General features: G+C 38.0%; 1 protein-coding gene across 1 annotated transcript; it reads right to left on the bottom strand.

Annotated features, from left to right (window-relative positions):
* Window positions 1-616: 616 nt before the first annotated feature.
* On the bottom strand, window positions 617-12732 carry LOC146474762 (major facilitator superfamily domain-containing protein 12-like). Its single transcript, XM_085116850.1, has 12 exons — window positions 12638-12732; window positions 7976-8506; window positions 7219-7327; window positions 7033-7134; window positions 6659-6719; window positions 4613-5271; window positions 4246-4338; window positions 3773-3865; window positions 3073-3246; window positions 2594-2691; window positions 1570-1706; window positions 617-899 (listed from the first exon to the last, which is right to left on the bottom strand). The coding sequence occupies exons 2-12, from the start codon at window positions 8494-8496 to the stop codon at window positions 844-846; spliced, it is 2103 nt and encodes a 700-aa protein (XP_084972976.1). The 5' UTR covers window positions 8497-8506; window positions 12638-12732; the 3' UTR covers window positions 617-843.
* Between the last annotated feature and the right edge of the window lie 3496 nt (window positions 12733-16228).

Raw genomic sequence — 16228 nt, 5'->3', positions numbered from 1 at the left:
AAAGCCTGCGGCTACCTATAAATAAACCTCTCAAAAACCAACAGCCGTTTTGAAGCCCTTAAATTAGCGGAGTAATTCATGCATGGATACCGTTAGCCTGTAAACAGGCTCCCAAGTGGGATATAGGGCTGAGAGAAAAATTGGGTTCCGCTCTCGGCTCGCTCCGCTCCGCTCTCCATTCTCTTAGCCCTATCCATCAATAAACCTGAGTTTCTTGTTTTAAAAGTTCTTTTTTACGTGGCATGCGCCAAATACGTTCATCTCTAAGTTGGGATTTGACTTACAACCCGGTATTTGAAACAATAAATCAAGATAGAACCCTGGATGATCTAAGTTTATGCACCTAAAGCTGGAAATCATTGTACACGTAAAAATTCAGTTTCTTCAAGTATTCTTCCTTTGAGCGGCCTCAATTTCTGAACAGCGGTTGACCTTCGTCGCTTTGAATTAACAAAAATCTCCAATACTATTGGAAACAAGTGACTTGTTGTCGGCTAGGTTAATAATTCTCCGTACCACAAATTTACGATCAATTTTACGATCAGCAGGAAAGCGGTCTTCACCGTGGTCTGGGAACGTGGCAAAGACCACTTGTACAAACAGGTCAAAGAGGAGCAATTTTTCCCTGGATCTTCGTCCAGATCAGGTCTAAAATGGACTAAATAAAATAACATGAAAGGTGCAAGGTTGTTCGAACATGTATTTGAAATAAGACTGCCAAATATTTCGGTTAGAAAAAACAGCTTACACAGGGGCAAGAAAAGCTAAGCGCTGGCTAAGCGAGTTCAGTGTTTGGATCATGTCTCCAATAAAATTTTAAGACAATTTTCTTTCCCAAGCCGTTTAAAAGCGGGTGTGTGTGACTTCTTCAGTCTTCACACTCACGTTTAATGCAGGACCTGAAATTATATTTAAAAAATGGATCACGATACATAGAGGACAGCTCACAAAGGGACTGGATAAGGTTTAAGACTCTATGGTACTTAAACAAAGAGACTTTTGTTAATGAGGAGAATTTCCTTGAATGAGATCAATGTTAAATTCGGTCAAACAGTTAAAATTATTGAAAGATGAAGACGATTACCTAAAAACAAGCAAACACATTTTTATTTTGTATCAATTTTGTCTGAATTCTTTTTTTCTTCGTAATAAAAGATTTAGAGATTAAGTTCGCTCAGTTGCAACTCATTTAGAGATTTGGACACTATTATGTAACGGTGTTTTCAAAGTTGGATTAATGTTTGTAGTTGGATTTTTTAAAACAGGTAAGGTCAAATCAAAAACATGTTTTTCCCCAGAATAAATGGAAACATCCAGTGCCGCCCTACTCCACATGCTACCCCTGGTGGCTTCTTCGTTATGAAGTGTGATTAAAGAAAGATAGTTAATGAGTTAAAAGTCACTTCGTTACAATTATTTAATTTGAACGTGTCCCTGTCATCCTAGTATAAGAGATGCATCAGGACAGATATCTCATTTAAACAAAGTATTCATTGTTTACCATAATTATTATTTTACCAACAACTAGGTGTACTATTTCCAACCTCTCGGGTTAAAAGTAACCCTTACCATGTTGCTTGCAGGTGGTTTTCGAGGCTTGGAAAAGCAAAACAATCAGCAAACTTAGGGCAGCGAAAGAGCCTGGCACTAGTGAAAACACGTGACGTACATATTCACCACACTCCTCGCAGTCCTCAGATGTGTTACTACAAAGAAAAAAAACGGAAAAAATCAGCTCTTGATCGGAAAAGAACGTAAGTAAATACGTGGACAACGTTATACAAGTTTTACCAGGAATCTTGTAAACAAATCTTTTCACTCTTAGCCAGAGACAGAACATTGCCACCCAGATGTGTTCACAAGCTGTTTGTCAGTGGTAAGGAAAAAAATATGATTTTATCGATTTTAAGTGAAACGTGCTGACTGTTAGTATCAGGGGCCAGAAGACAGATTTACGAATCCCTCCTAAGTAAAGAGGTGTGTCCAAATTTGAACTAAATGCAGTTCAAAAGCCTTTGGGACAGATAGCTTCAAAATCTAATCATAAAGAATTGAACGCAGTTGACGTAATGGCCGATAATTTAAGGATGCGCAGCTAAAGGAAAGTTTATGGTCACAGATTTGGTTGACAATCAAAGTCGTGTTCTTTTGGTCGACAACCCGAGGGCAAATATCGCTGTTATGTTTCGAAGATCGTTTTAAATACAGTCTGTACATACTAAAATATTACTGGAAAAATAACAAACAAACAAAAATCAAGAAATTGTTCGTCCATTTTTTGACCCCTCTTAACCCGTTTCAAATAAATTTAAAACTAGAAAACGGGAAAGGACGGGAAAGACAGAGACAAGAAACAAACATTTCATCTTTGCGCTAAAAAAAGTGAAGAGTCCCAACCACTGTAAGATATAGTGGAGGATACCAGGAACGGTAACAGAGAAAAATACGAATACCAAGATAGCCCCCGCCCCCCTCCCCCAAGTGAGCTAACGTACAAAAACATCGAAGTATTTTGAACTAAGTGTAGTCTTCTTATTAACATACTTTCTTCTTTTTCGTAGATTATTCCACTAATATCAACTAAATGATTCACCTTTCTTGAGGAAACAAATTCTGTATGGTACTGATCAGTGCTCCATTAGTTAGATATGACATCAAGCTCATGAAGCCAAATACGACACCAGACGTACTCTGAGAGAAATCAAAACACAATGAAAGCCAGAAAATGTCTAACATGACAATAATAACAGTCATTAAACGGGAAAGCCTAATGTAAGTAAAATATTTTTTTTCTCAACATAAGGAGCTATAAGGCTGAGCAATATGTTCAAGCACGCCCACTTTAAGTATACTCCGTATAATAAATTATGCACGCCTATTTGAATGGTGTCAACTTCTAATAGAGATCAGATTTAAATTCTAGTACGAGTACGAGTACGAGTACGATCATGAGTTTTTCAATTGAAAGAGTACGCGCAAGTGAACCAATGTCATTCTGGTGGGAAAACTAGAATATAGCCGTTGTCATTTTACTACAAGTTTTTGTGAGAACGGAGGAGCTATGGAACTCACCTTGTTTTCTCCAATAAGATCTGCTGCGAAGCTAAGTGCATTAACAACCATGGAAGAAAATCCAAATCCCAGTAGCACAACGGCGGGGTAGGTCATGACGCTGTTGGACTGGGTGATGAAGTAAAACCAGACTCCAGCACACATCACGAGAAAGGCAGCTGAGATGAAACACCACTGAAAAATAGAAGATAAACGTTTAAGGTTAACTCTTCGACTGCAGCAGAATTTAAGGGGAGGGGAGCCCTTATTTGTCCGCTACCAGTAAGCTTTGGAGAATCCTCGGTTACCCCCTTTCTTAATTTGGACTCAAGATATCCTCCGTCAATAGCATCTAACCAAAATTTTGAAGTAACATATATCGACGGTGAGATAAATTTTGGGTAGGAAGTCGTAAATACGACATATCAAAGCCCAAACCCTTGAATGTGTACTTCTGGGCACAGTATTGAGAGAAACAAAAAGGGACAGAGATGATCAGAAGTCAAACAAGGGTCACGCATTGACAAGCGCTTACATGCAACAAACACCTAATTCAGTTTACATTAATTTATAAAGCTGTAATTAAAAACTTGACGGAGCCCACGCAAAACAAATATATCGTGATGGGGGTAGTGACGTATCGTCACTACCCCTACACAGATCTCGGTCGGACATAGAGTGTAAGTATTATTTTATATTCCTCAGTTTCTAAAATTGTTACCTTGCTTCCAATTTTCCCAACAAGTTTCTTTGTGATTCCCGAGGATACCGCTGCACTGATTAACATTATCAGTGAAAGATAAGCAATGGCTTCCTGTAAAATGATACAGTCAAGTTTGTTTTTAGCTTTCATTATCATCAATACATACATGTGAATCACAATCCATCCATCCATACGTTAGTGGATGGATGGATGGATGGATGGATGTTAAAAGACTAATATAAGACCTTTTAATTAAAGAACATTTTTTTGTCATACACCTGTTCTGTTATGGATATGCTACAGTTGAATTAAAAATATCGTTGCCGCAAAAATGTGGTACAGGAGCCGTAGACTGAAACGTCTTTTATTTTAAGGTATAACTTTGCAAATAAACAAATCCTAAAAGGCCAATTACAATCTAAGGAGAATCTTCGTTATTTCTGACAAAAAATAAATACAAAGGAAAAATAAAACATGTCATTTGGACATACCTTTCCGAACGGCACGGTGTAAATCAGAAACAACGGCAGATAACCGTAGGAAGAACTCTGCACGATAATTGTACTCGTAAAGATTACTGCCAACTAGGTAAAGAAAAAACAAAGTGCAAAATAAAATTCACTAAACGTTCCAGTTACTTTGAGGTCATCAATCCATTATCTACTGAAGCAGGGAGAGGCAAATGCAACTCTTTGTTGCTTTCATACCAATCTTACCATGAAAGCCAAGCACACTCCTTGAAGGTTCACGAAGTAGTTTCCAGGTTCAAATTCCCACCAAAACGTAATAATGTTCAGTTTGGACTCAGCCTCAGTTAAAAAAAAAAACAGACGATTTAATTAAAAAATGTGTTATTACCTTGTAAAGATGAGGATCCTTAAGCCAGGCTCTTGCTGTCTTTGGTTGAGTTGGCACTGAAACACCAGATTCAGGGTCACCAGAGGCAATGGAAGGTTTGCTGATTGCTAACGATAAAGGATCTGGGGTAGGGTTGCTGCAAACGACTTTACAGTTTGTCTCTGTGTGTCTGTCTCTGATCTCACCTGGATAACATGGTTTCAATTCTGCTTCATCAAAGTCAAGTCCTTTATTTTCAACACCGCTTGGTACTTGCGCACGTGTTGTTATTCCACGAGAGATCTCCGTATCATCCGTATTTTTTGGTTGTTCACTTGTAGCGGTATGTTCAACTCCTATCAGTCCGTAAACAATACTCCAAAGAACGCTTATTTTTCGCTCAGGCGGAAGCTGTTTGACTTCCGTCAACATTTGGTCATCATTCTGAGCTAGTGTTTCCAAGCAAGGAGGCACATTTACTTCCATACCCGTAGTTACAGCAGGAAATTCTTCATTGCTTTTATTCCCTTCCTCTTCATCTAGAGTAAACAGGGCGTTAATAAAGTATTCTGCAAAACTCTTTTTCCTGGCAGGGTCCTCTTCCTTGGTGACCGCTCTCCCGTTACCTTTAACGCTATCGATGAACCTGTTCCGTATTCTTTCCTTTTGACAATGCATATCTAAAAAATATAGAACACAGAATTATTGAATCTTCATCAATAACGATTAACGATAACTAAAAGTAACCCATGATAAGATGAACAATGGTTCAAAGTCTGCATGACGTGCCAGGAGCCCTACTTTAACAGACATCGTTACAGTTGATCGCGCTGATCGCGCTGACCGCCTTCTCAAACATGATAAATCTGGCGGATAATGCACAACTTTTTCTGCCATACTGAACGTTGGTTCAGTATGGCAGAAAAAAGAGGTTTTCAAGGACATTTAATCATGTTGTGCATACAATGAAGAAAATAAGCCTTTTACGAAGCTGCTCCCACAGTCAAATATCCACTCACCCAGTTTACTTTAGAATTAAATTTTACTCTGTTTCATGGAACGAAGAAGAAGTAAGCTTTATTACTAAGGGAAACATTTAAAGCCTTAATTTACAACATTTTAATAGAAAAATACGTAAATTTTACTCAGTATAACTAAAAAGCTGATCGAGCTGAGTAAAGATGTGTAGCATTTACAAGTATGAGGTTGGTTGGCACTAAAGCTTAAGAGAAAAAGTAGAAAAAGCAGTTAATTAAAGAAGAAAGTAGCTAAGTTAGTAAGAAAAATAAATAAATAAACAGTACCAGGTGAAAACTCATGACAATTGACAATTGGCCTCGTTTTTAAAAGTTTCACAGGGGAGGTGTTTAACCCCTTCCTCTAGATTATTCCAAACCTTCACAGCTGCAAAGCGAATGTGAACGAAAAACATAAATTGCTCTATTGACCATTTTTCATTTATCAGAGTAATTATAACTTAACTTGAAGTTACAAGAGTTAATCTAGTCTGGTCTTGAGCCATCTTTACTGACGGGTTTCTTGCAGTTTCATGGTGCCCTGGTGAGGTTTGCAAGTCCTAAGCTAGCTGGTCGTCGTTTTTAATATCACAAGATTTTTGAACGGAGTACCGAACGTACAGGAACAATTTAGTTTACTGGGCCTGTCATTCTGCGTAATAAATACAAAGTTTGCTTCTGTTTTAGCTGGATCAGGGACCGATATGCCACTGACAGAGACGAAAACATAGAAATTTTATGCTCTAAATTAATTGCCTTCAGCCAAAATTTATAATTTTCGGTTTGTTTCGTTTTTTCACAGGAGCATGTCTACTCATCTAAAATCCTTCAGTACCAACCTAGGCATTGCAGGTAATCGAACTACATTTTTTTGAGTCTTTCATTCATTTTAATTAGTTATTGTAGGTTAATGTAAAAAATTGTCCAACTTCATTTGCTGATCAAACTCGCAAATGCGTTGGAAAAGTGGCTGGCCGAGAGAAGCTATGTTTTTTTTGTTTTTTTTTGTTAATGATAAGGTATGGCTCAATTAACGCATTTAAGAGCGTACCTGTTCCTGTGCAAGTCATCGATTGTAAAAGAGAATGGGTCGGACTGAGAGCAGATTTTCCCTACAAGAGAAGTAAACGGGGTGAAGTCAAATACAACGAAATATTAATAATAAAAAAAAAATAATCACAATCGTGAAATTAAGTAAATGTTCCTGCTTTCCGCGAGGACTTTTTACACCAAAGGCGTAAAATTGTCACTCAGGTTTGTAATATTCAATGAATAAACCCTATCAATTGGTGTCTGCCTGTTTCCGATAATATGTGATCATTGAATGCTACCCGCTTCTTTGATTTTTTTTTTATGTGGCTTTTGTTTGTTTGTCACAGTTTGCACAGAAAAATGGGATCGAAACTACCACAACGTATACCTTACCTTCACGTCACCTGCATCAAGTTCACCAAGAGGCTCTTTGGTCCCAAAGTGGAAAATCAGGGAAAATACCAGACTTATTCCCATCAAAATTAGAAGCATCACCTTCAAATAAAACACAAGAATTATCATTAATCTTTGGGTTTAAAAGTAATTAGGTTAAGTTCCCAGGTAGCGCCTATACATTACCGTGAAATCCATCGAGGTTTCTGATGAAAAATGATCGCTGCTGTCTTGTCCAAGTATTGCCCACGCCACAAGAAAGGTCACAATGCCACTCAAGAACGTAAAGGCGGACCTTTAACAGAAAGAACGACATGCGATGAAAATTGACACAAATTGGCTGAGCGGGTATCGCCCGGGCGCTGGCTTCGTGCATTGCTACTTACATTTGGGCTTGAACATTTAATGATTTGTCTTAAACACGGACCCGTACTATAAAAGGAACCTTGGACTGGCCAAACCGCTAGTCTTTCCATTGTAGACACTGAGCTGTGAACATCGCGGAGTCCGTGCGGCAAGATACAATAGAATATTGACAGAAAAAAAATTTTTTTTTTCTTTTTTTCCTCGTGAATAAAGCTAGGGATTTGCTAATTTATTATTGTTGCTCAATTGCAATATATTTTGTCCAAAACATTCTTTTAACAGCTTAGGTTATTTCTTCAAGACATGTTTGGCTTTATCTCTTGAAATACCTATTCCAAAACGTTTACTTCTTACTTCCTTGATATGTCGAGGTCGAAGCGGTGACTGTGTTACAAGGGTGGGAGGGTCCATCCCTTTTATAGTGGGGGTCTCTGTGGGAGTCAATGTGCTCAGAAGTGCTGGAAAGAGGGAGTTAGATAGTACGTACTTTATTTATTTTTTATTTGTTTTGTTTTTACCTGACTTTTTCAAACAATATAGTAATTGACAATAAATATACATTACAACGGTAACAAACCTCCATGCGTTCAGTTCAACAGCTTCGCCTTGATCTTTTGCTATGACAGCAATGATTGAAAGGTGTCCAATTTCCATTAAGCTGACCGCAAATGACAGAATTGCGTTCAGCGTCGCGATGTACATAATCTTCTGCCACTCTCCACCATCTCTGGGACACAGGAAACATGGAGTAAAAAACAGCGGTATGACGATTACTCCTATCACAGTTCCAATCAAGTGCCACGACTTCCTCCTTCCAAGCTTTCGCGATAGCAATGGGATATTGATTTTATCTACCAAGAACGCGGTCAGTGGCGCTGATGCCCCGACCGTGATAAGTCCCAACAGCGTCAGCCAGCCAGTAATGGCTGCAGAGAGACCAAGTACCTTCATGAAGAAGACCAATCGAAATGAAAAGAGGAGCTGATGAGTGATGTCATTCATCACGTGACCCGCTCCACATGAAAAGCGTTGGAGAAGCGGCCTTTCAGATTTCAAATCTGCTTCGGTGTTTCGACAGCACAATTTCGGTGCTCCCATGTTTTAAAGCCTGTGAATGAAGTTTGAAAGAACTCAGTTTTGGATTGGTTACGCCTTTTTTGCAATGTGGATTGTTGATACTTTGCATCGCGTACAAAAGTGATGACGCCACAAAAATTGAACTGGTTAAATATGGGATTTGATGAAGTATTTCGAAAGAGCATTAAGAATACGTACACTTACCAAACGCTAGCTCCTTGTTGCAATTTTCAGCTGGAATTTGAGCATTTTTAAGTCTAGCTCTTTTTTTTCTCAATAGAAATCTCTCTAAAAAAAACCTCTAATTTTGCCAAATTCTGATCAGTGCAAAATTGAAAGATTTGTGTAGAAAATTCAGGAGTTGAAAGTGCCCATATCTCAGTCACAAATTGCCATAAGAAGGTAATTTTTGTCACTTGGATATTTTTTACGACCCTCTTTCCATACAGCTTGCTTATCCAATCCCACAACCAGTCCACAAATTATATTTTAATATGTTACGCCACAGTCTATAGCACGTGGGTATAAGCGTATGCAAGCATGTTGTTTGTCTTCCTTGTGGTAGACACGTCGTCTATTTTTCCACTTTTATCTCAAACTTTTTAAGTTCCACGGTTCCATATTGTTAATATCATCTGTTGTGAGTATCATTAATTGTTGTTTGTCTTCCTTGTGGTAGACACGTCGTCTATTTTTCCACTTTTATCTCAAACTTTTTAAGTTCCACGGTTCCATATTGTTAATATCATCTGTTGTGAGTATCATTAAAAGTTTTACATCTTTTCTCATTGTATTGAGTTGATATACACAGATTAGCCAAAATTAAGTTTCTAATCCGTTGTTCATATAAGGCTGCTTATCTAGCCTCAAGCTTATTTTCTTTGTTATATTTCAAGCAATATATTTCTCAGTTCTTAATTTCACCTTAACGATTTCCTTGAAAGTAGATAGCTAGCTCATCAAACCCTACAATTTCAAAATTATATTTTTAGTTACACGTCACAGTCTATAGCCCCTGGGTATAAATGTATTCAAGCGTCTTGTTTGTTTCCGTTGCTTCTTTGTAGTTATCAACTTATGCTGTTATGGAAGACTGTTCTGTCGCACTTTGTAATACCTGTCGCACTTTGTAATAAAACTGTCGCACTTTGTAATACCTGTCACACTTTGTAATAACACTTGTCGCACTTTGTAATAAAATAGCTGTCACACTTTGTAATAACAAGTTGTCGCACTTTGTAATAAATTAAGCTGTCACACTTTGTAATAACAAATTGTCGCACTTTGTAATAAGCCTTTAAATTACTTTTGAATAGGATGTTCTGTGGAAAATAAGTGAATTAACTGATCACCCAGGGCACAAATACGTTCTTCTTTGATATTTTACTTTAACTGAGGGTATGAAAAAGAAACACGTTCTCCTTCACGCTTTCTCCTCCCAATTGTTATTTTGGAGATCACACAGCTTGCTTAGCAATGATGGAATACAATATGTGAACAGAGGGGAGATAACTCTTGGTTAAAATGAAAAGATGCTCGAGAGGGTTGATTCAAAGGGTTTGTAAAGGAGATAAAGACTTCTGTATATGAGTTTTTTTGAGGGAACGAGGGGGCGGGGGGGGGAGGGAAGTCACAGGAATGAAACATGAAAACATTGAACATGAAAAAAAAAATTTAGATAAAACTAGTGAGCAACCCAATCTAGAATAGAATCACCCAACTTGAAAGGAAAAACAGTTCCTTAAACTGAGGAGAGAGAAATATCCTGCTTGTTCAGTTGTTTATGAAGTTTTTCAAAACAACTAGTCAATTCCGTTTCATGTTATAGTTCGTTGTTGTTTATTCGAGGTTGAAAAAAAAACAATTTTGATATTGCTCTGATTCAATGCACTAGTACTAATATCACATCAACTGATTACGCTATGGTTGCTGTTACATGTTCTGGCTTACGTTAAGCTATGCAAATTTTTAATTAAAATACGATACTATTTTACAATTATTCTATTCAATTATAGTTAACGATACCTTCTTAGAAGACTCCCAGCCAAAGCCTATGTTTCCGGATCGTATCATTTTGTACAGCTGTTCTCAATACCAGCAAAATGTACCCTCTGCTCTTTTACTGATACAGCATGTCCCTGCAAGTTGCTTTTCATTTTCTTCCTCTCTTAAACCCCACGGAAACAAGCCTTTTTTTTTTATTTTCATCCTCAGGAGATGCCAGTATATTTCAAATTCGGATCTTTATTTAAGATCTTTTAAAGACCCCATGATAACTACTTTTCTTAATACCTGAATTAAGCTATCATTTACAACTGATTAAACTAGTACCTAGCAATGGAGCGGCTTAACAAAACCGATTTTTAAAATTCATTATTCGTGGTGACAAAGTGTTTCTGTCAAGATACATCTTAGTCAAGACAAATAACAATTGCGAGAAGCGTGGAGGAGAACGCGTTTGTTTTTCATACCCTCAGTTTAGTATGCAAAGTAAAATATCAAAGAAGAACGTATTTGTGCCCTGGGTGATCAGTTAATTTACTTATTTTCCACAGAACATCCTATTCAAAAGTAATTTAAAGGTTTATTACAAAGTGCGACAATTTGTTATTACAAAGTGTGACAGCTTAATTTATTACAAAGTGCGACAACTTGTTATTACAAAGTGTGACAGCTATTTTATTACAAAGTGCGACAAGTGTTATTACAAAGTGTGACAGGTATTACAAAGTGCGACAGTTTTATTACAAAGTGCGACAGGTATTACAAAGTGCGATGATTATTACAAAGTGCGACAGAACAAAGACACGTCGTCTTATTAAATTAATGAAATAGATCAAGCTCACTCACAAGCGTTTCTCCTGATTAGGGTATAATTTTTAATGCAATTCAGTTATACGGAGTCTCTTTAGGCACCTTAAAATTCCGAATCCGACATCACTTCTCAGCATAGTCGTTCCGGAGGACTTTTTAGGGTCTTGTCTTCTAGGCGAGGGGGGATTATATATTGGAGGGAATATCTCAGTTAAAAATTGGTTGCATCTGACAATAAAATTAAAACACTTTAAAACAGGAAGACCTTTTGCGACATTTACACAGTTCAAAGCAGCGGAAGTTTGAAATAAAAAAGGAAAGTGTTAAGAGAGTTTGATTAAATCAAACTAGTGAATACTTACGAGAAAGGAAAAACGAGGAGAACAACTCAAAGAAGACGAAATGAATTAGTTTTCCAGTGTTACGAAATCTTGCACTTTGCCTTAGAAAGCTATAGATTTTATTTACGACGAAATCCGAATGTCTGAGACGAAACGTAAACATCTCATGTCTTCTGGAAGGGAATTCCAGTCTATCAATACACTATTAAAGGATCGGAGTAGTCCCCAGTTCGTATTTGATCCTTGTAATGGCTGTGATAGCCTCGAGTAATTATACTGTTTCCCAGGTAATTCAGTAGAAGCAACGAAAATCGAGACAAATATAAATCTTTTTAATATTCCTTCTTAACAGCAAGTTGTTTCAAGTTTATATTCAGTTCAGCTCGACTGCAACTGTTTACAAATGGCCCGGATCAACCAAAAAGTCAGTTAACTCACAGTAACCAACAGCTTTCAGTATCTATTACTTGCAATATGCCATAGTTGTAACTTCAATGAACAACTTCTATGGCTGCCGCTCTCAACTTTTAACTTCGCAATCCCGATCTAGATAAATTAAACAAACTTAAGGGTTGTGGACACTAACAGTTAAGGAATCAAGTCGTATTTGGGTCTTTTTTTTCTTCAAAATTAGACTCAAAATTAAAGTTTTTCCAGCTAAATTACACGTCTGTCCTTATACGTCGGCGTCGTTTTTAGTTTTTCCATTTTGATTTTTTGCAATCCCGGAACTTTTGAAAATATTGCGTTTTACAATCTTTTTTTTCAACATTGACTCCTGCTTCAACGCATGGCATGTACACTCGCAAACTTGTTTCAGCCGTGTAAATAAAAGCAATAAACACTACTCATGATATGCAACTCATGCAATTCCTTAGTATATAATTGCACTAGCACTCATACTGTTGGCAATACTAATTATTTAAATTTTAATAATTAATAAATTAAATATCTTTCAATTAAGAATGAATGAAATGTGTTTTCCGAAAACAACGGCGTTTTCTTACCTGAATCAAAAATGTCGGAGCCTGGTTTACAAGTGAAGTTTATGAAGTCAGCAAACTATGCTTTCCTTTACAGCGTCCTGATAGCTTAACTGGTCAAATTGTCAGCTCATTATGGAGCTGCCTCAAAGTATTCTGAATTTATCTTGGCTGGAGGAAGACGTTCCGCGTCATTGGCTGGAGTGGGTCACAGGAACTCGTCTAACCTTTCCCGTGCTCATCATTAGAATGCTAACATATTGCCATGTTCTTTACTAATTAAAAAAAAATAGAGAAAAACAGACCATTAAGAGTATCATCGAAGATGATCTAAAGCTCCTTAGACTTCGATTATAAACTGGCTGGTGGCTTTGATAACAGCACCACAGCATGCACAGGAAAGTTGGCCGGAATATTTAGCTTTCATATCAATAGTCACATTTATGGATTTCATCGACGGAGTGTACTAAAAATTTAGAGCCACCTTGTACAGCACCGATGTAATAAACAGCCCGAAGGCACAGGAAAGTACTACTCAGTAGCTTCAGTTGAAAGGTCACACTTCAAGATTTCATCCACAGCTAGAAGTTAGAGCCACCTTGTGCAGTGTAACAAAAAGCACCAGAGGAACCAGTACACGCTCTCGTTAGCTTTTATTTCAGTGGCCATGACTCAAAATCAGACTTTGGAACACCCTGAATTAGGGCTCACAGGAACAGGTTTTCACACCTCAGTGATATCACGTACGCGCCTCACAGAAACGCAGGAAATTCATCTGACGCCACGAGCAAAGCAAAAACCCGTGAATTTTGTCATTTTGTTCAGACTGGAGTATTAAACCCGGGTAATCGAGGCCGGCAACGCGTAGGCGTTACATCCAAAGAGGTTATTTCAGACAAATGATTCATGGTTGCTCATTGAATCATTTCGCAAGAGTCAAGAAGTGCAACGCTTTTCCGTTAATTTATCTTAATCTAAAATCTATTTAACAATTATTCCACGAGCGCGCGTTGGATATCAGATGATAGATAGTCAACGAAGCGCGTGGTGCCGAGTTGGCTGTAATCATCTCATATCCAACAAGCGCAAGTGGAATAATTGTGTTATTAAAAACAATCAAGAAGTATTGCCAGATCATGCTGATTTAACTTTGCAAGAACAACCAGAAGACAATTTTGATGGTCGCTATTTCTCGGGCATGATGTAATGGCTGATATTTCGTGGCCGTTAAGCCAATCAAAACTCTGGAATTGCATTACACAATAAAATAATAATAATAATAATAATAATAATAATAATAATAATAATAATAATAATAATAATAATAATAATAAAAGACTGTTTATTAACCAAATTGCAGTCAGCTATAACTGAATTTAAGGGTTACATACAGGTTTTTTATAATGTAACATAATGTAACTATATAGCGCGGTCGATTTCAGTGAAGTAAGTACAGTAGTTTGTAGTTCAAGTTATAGTTCCAGTTGAAGTATCTGCTGTTTCTGTGAACAAGCTACACACGGAGGTGATTGATCCGTACGTTGATCGGCCAAACGTTGCTAGACTCTGCATTATCTTCTTCCTTCTTGCTCTGTAGAAATCCATTATTCTTTAAATAATTGAATGCAAGAAAAGTTCTCAGAAAGGATGACACAAAAATGTCCCCGAGCCGACATTCCCTCCGTTCGGTTTGTTTGGCGTGTGGGTCACCGCCAAGCACATTCGTTCAGTTCAGTTTGTTTACGGCCGCAATCAATGGTAGTTTGGGACATGTACAATGACTGCCGACAGTATTTCGTGCGGTCTCGATCGAGAAATGAGTGACATTTGGCCACTATACGTCCTCTGGTCAGAACGCTCTTGGCTCGTTCAGCTCATTACAAGTTATCTTCGCACTTAAAGCGAAGAAAAGAAGAAAACGAATCGAACGAATGCTGAGTGGCGAAATACCAAACAATTCCAGAAATTCTGAACAAGCGTTAGTGGTCAGCGGTGTTGTTAAGTAACATCCATCAAAGCGAGGCGGCAGATTAAAAGATAGGATCTTACAGGGAGTCACAGGGGGCAGAGGAGTCAAATTTGTAATTCCGACAAAATTCACGGGGCAGTGGCAGCGCAAATGGAATTTGTTGATTCAAATTTATTTGAATGTAACCGAACAGAGTCACGAGATCTTGTTAATTTGGAACAGACGGGCTTTCAGTTCGTGAAAAATGTACACACTACCAGAACTACTACCCAATATAGCCTCATTTTGGTCCCCAGTACACAGACGATAACGTTTATACAAAGTTTTCCACAATAAATATCTAAAATACTAGTAATAATCAAAGATTAGGAAGTGCGTTCGATGATCTCGATCCCAGGCTCTCTCTCCTTTGCCAAGTTTGTCGTGTCGAGTCATCCGCCCCTGCAAAATCTGCGGGGATGCCAGATCCCTGTCCCAAGTACCCAAGAGCCATTCATTGTCCCATACGATATCGACTCAAAAAGCAATCAGGAGTGCGTTCTTTCTACGTCGAACGCAACAATATGTAGCTAGATTAGAAATGCACCAATCACCATGGTGGTACCTATATTGCGATCAACACCTGTGCTACACAATCGCGAGGCAAACGATTGATTTCAGCCGTCATCTCAAACCACCATAGCTAACACCTTTCATAACAACACATATATCTCTTAAAAAATAATAGTATCTGGCCTAAAAGGTATGAAAATGCTCCACTTTCGGCAGCCCTTCTGCTTTTTCTGCCCTTGTTTCGGTGTTGTAAATATTCAGCTGGTTATTTATTATTTATTTTTAAATCCTTTGACCGCTGGCAATTCGCAAGAATCATCTTATTGATTGAGGCGAATAAATTTGGTAAATGGACGAAGGCAGCAAAAGGGCTGACGAAAATTTAGTATTTTTATACCTTTTTAGGTCAGATACAATCATTTATATCTGAGTTTTATCATGAACACTGAACGCCCAAACAGTTAACACCCAAATCCTCATGCTGTTTTGACAGACCATACGATACTATGCTAAAAATAACAAATACTGCCAGCACCATTTGGAGTGGCTTCGGTGACGAGTTATCTGTTTACAAGCCAAGTTCATGTTATTGTGTTATTTACAGCGCGCACCGGCGAGCGTGAATTTGTGGCGTCACAACAATACAAAAAGGTACTTTCTTGCTTCCACAAGGTGCACAGAGACGATTGAAACGGCAAAATACTCTATCTTTTATGGCTAGTATTCGCTATAAAGAAGTTCATGTGCCGTCTATTAAAGAGTAATTTTTTCGTGCTCTGTCGTTTTGTTCCTCTCGCTGCCGTGCCATTTCTCAAGTCGATCGGGTTAATATATTTTCTTACTCATGGTGCTCCGCTATTAATTTCGGGTGAGATCATTCAAACGATGTTTAGGCAGGGTTTAGCAAAATCACATCCTCGGAGACCCAGGGCCAGTCAGTCGGGAGCAGGCGAATTGGCGCGAAGCCCGTTTTTGAAAACTTTCTTCGCGCCATTTCGCCTGTCCACGACTGACTGCCTCTGGGTCTCCAAGGATGGCAAAATAATGGTCTACAGGTACAACTAGATTTTCAAGGTGCTAACTAGAGACAACTG

This window comes from Pavona decussata, unplaced genomic scaffold (assembly GCF_977016875.1).
Source record: "Pavona decussata unplaced genomic scaffold, jaPavDecu1.1 SCAFFOLD_87, whole genome shotgun sequence".
In the NCBI taxonomy this organism is placed as follows: domain Eukaryota; kingdom Metazoa; phylum Cnidaria; class Anthozoa; order Scleractinia; family Agariciidae; genus Pavona; species Pavona decussata.
This window is presented reverse-complemented; position numbering and strand designations above follow the sequence as displayed.

Coding starts and splice junctions, on each gene's coding strand:
- LOC146474762 (XM_085116850.1), bottom strand. CDS start 8,496: ATGGGAGCACCGAAATTGTGCTGTCGAAACACCGAAGCAGATTTGAAA. Junction 3,866..4,245: donor ACACCGTGCCGTTCGGAAAG/GTATGTCCAAAT, acceptor ATCATTTTACAG/GAAGCCATTGCTTATCTTTC. Junction 2,692..3,072: donor ATCTTATTGGAGAAAACAAG/GTGAGTTCCATA, acceptor GATTTCTCTCAG/AGTACGTCTGGTGTCGTATT.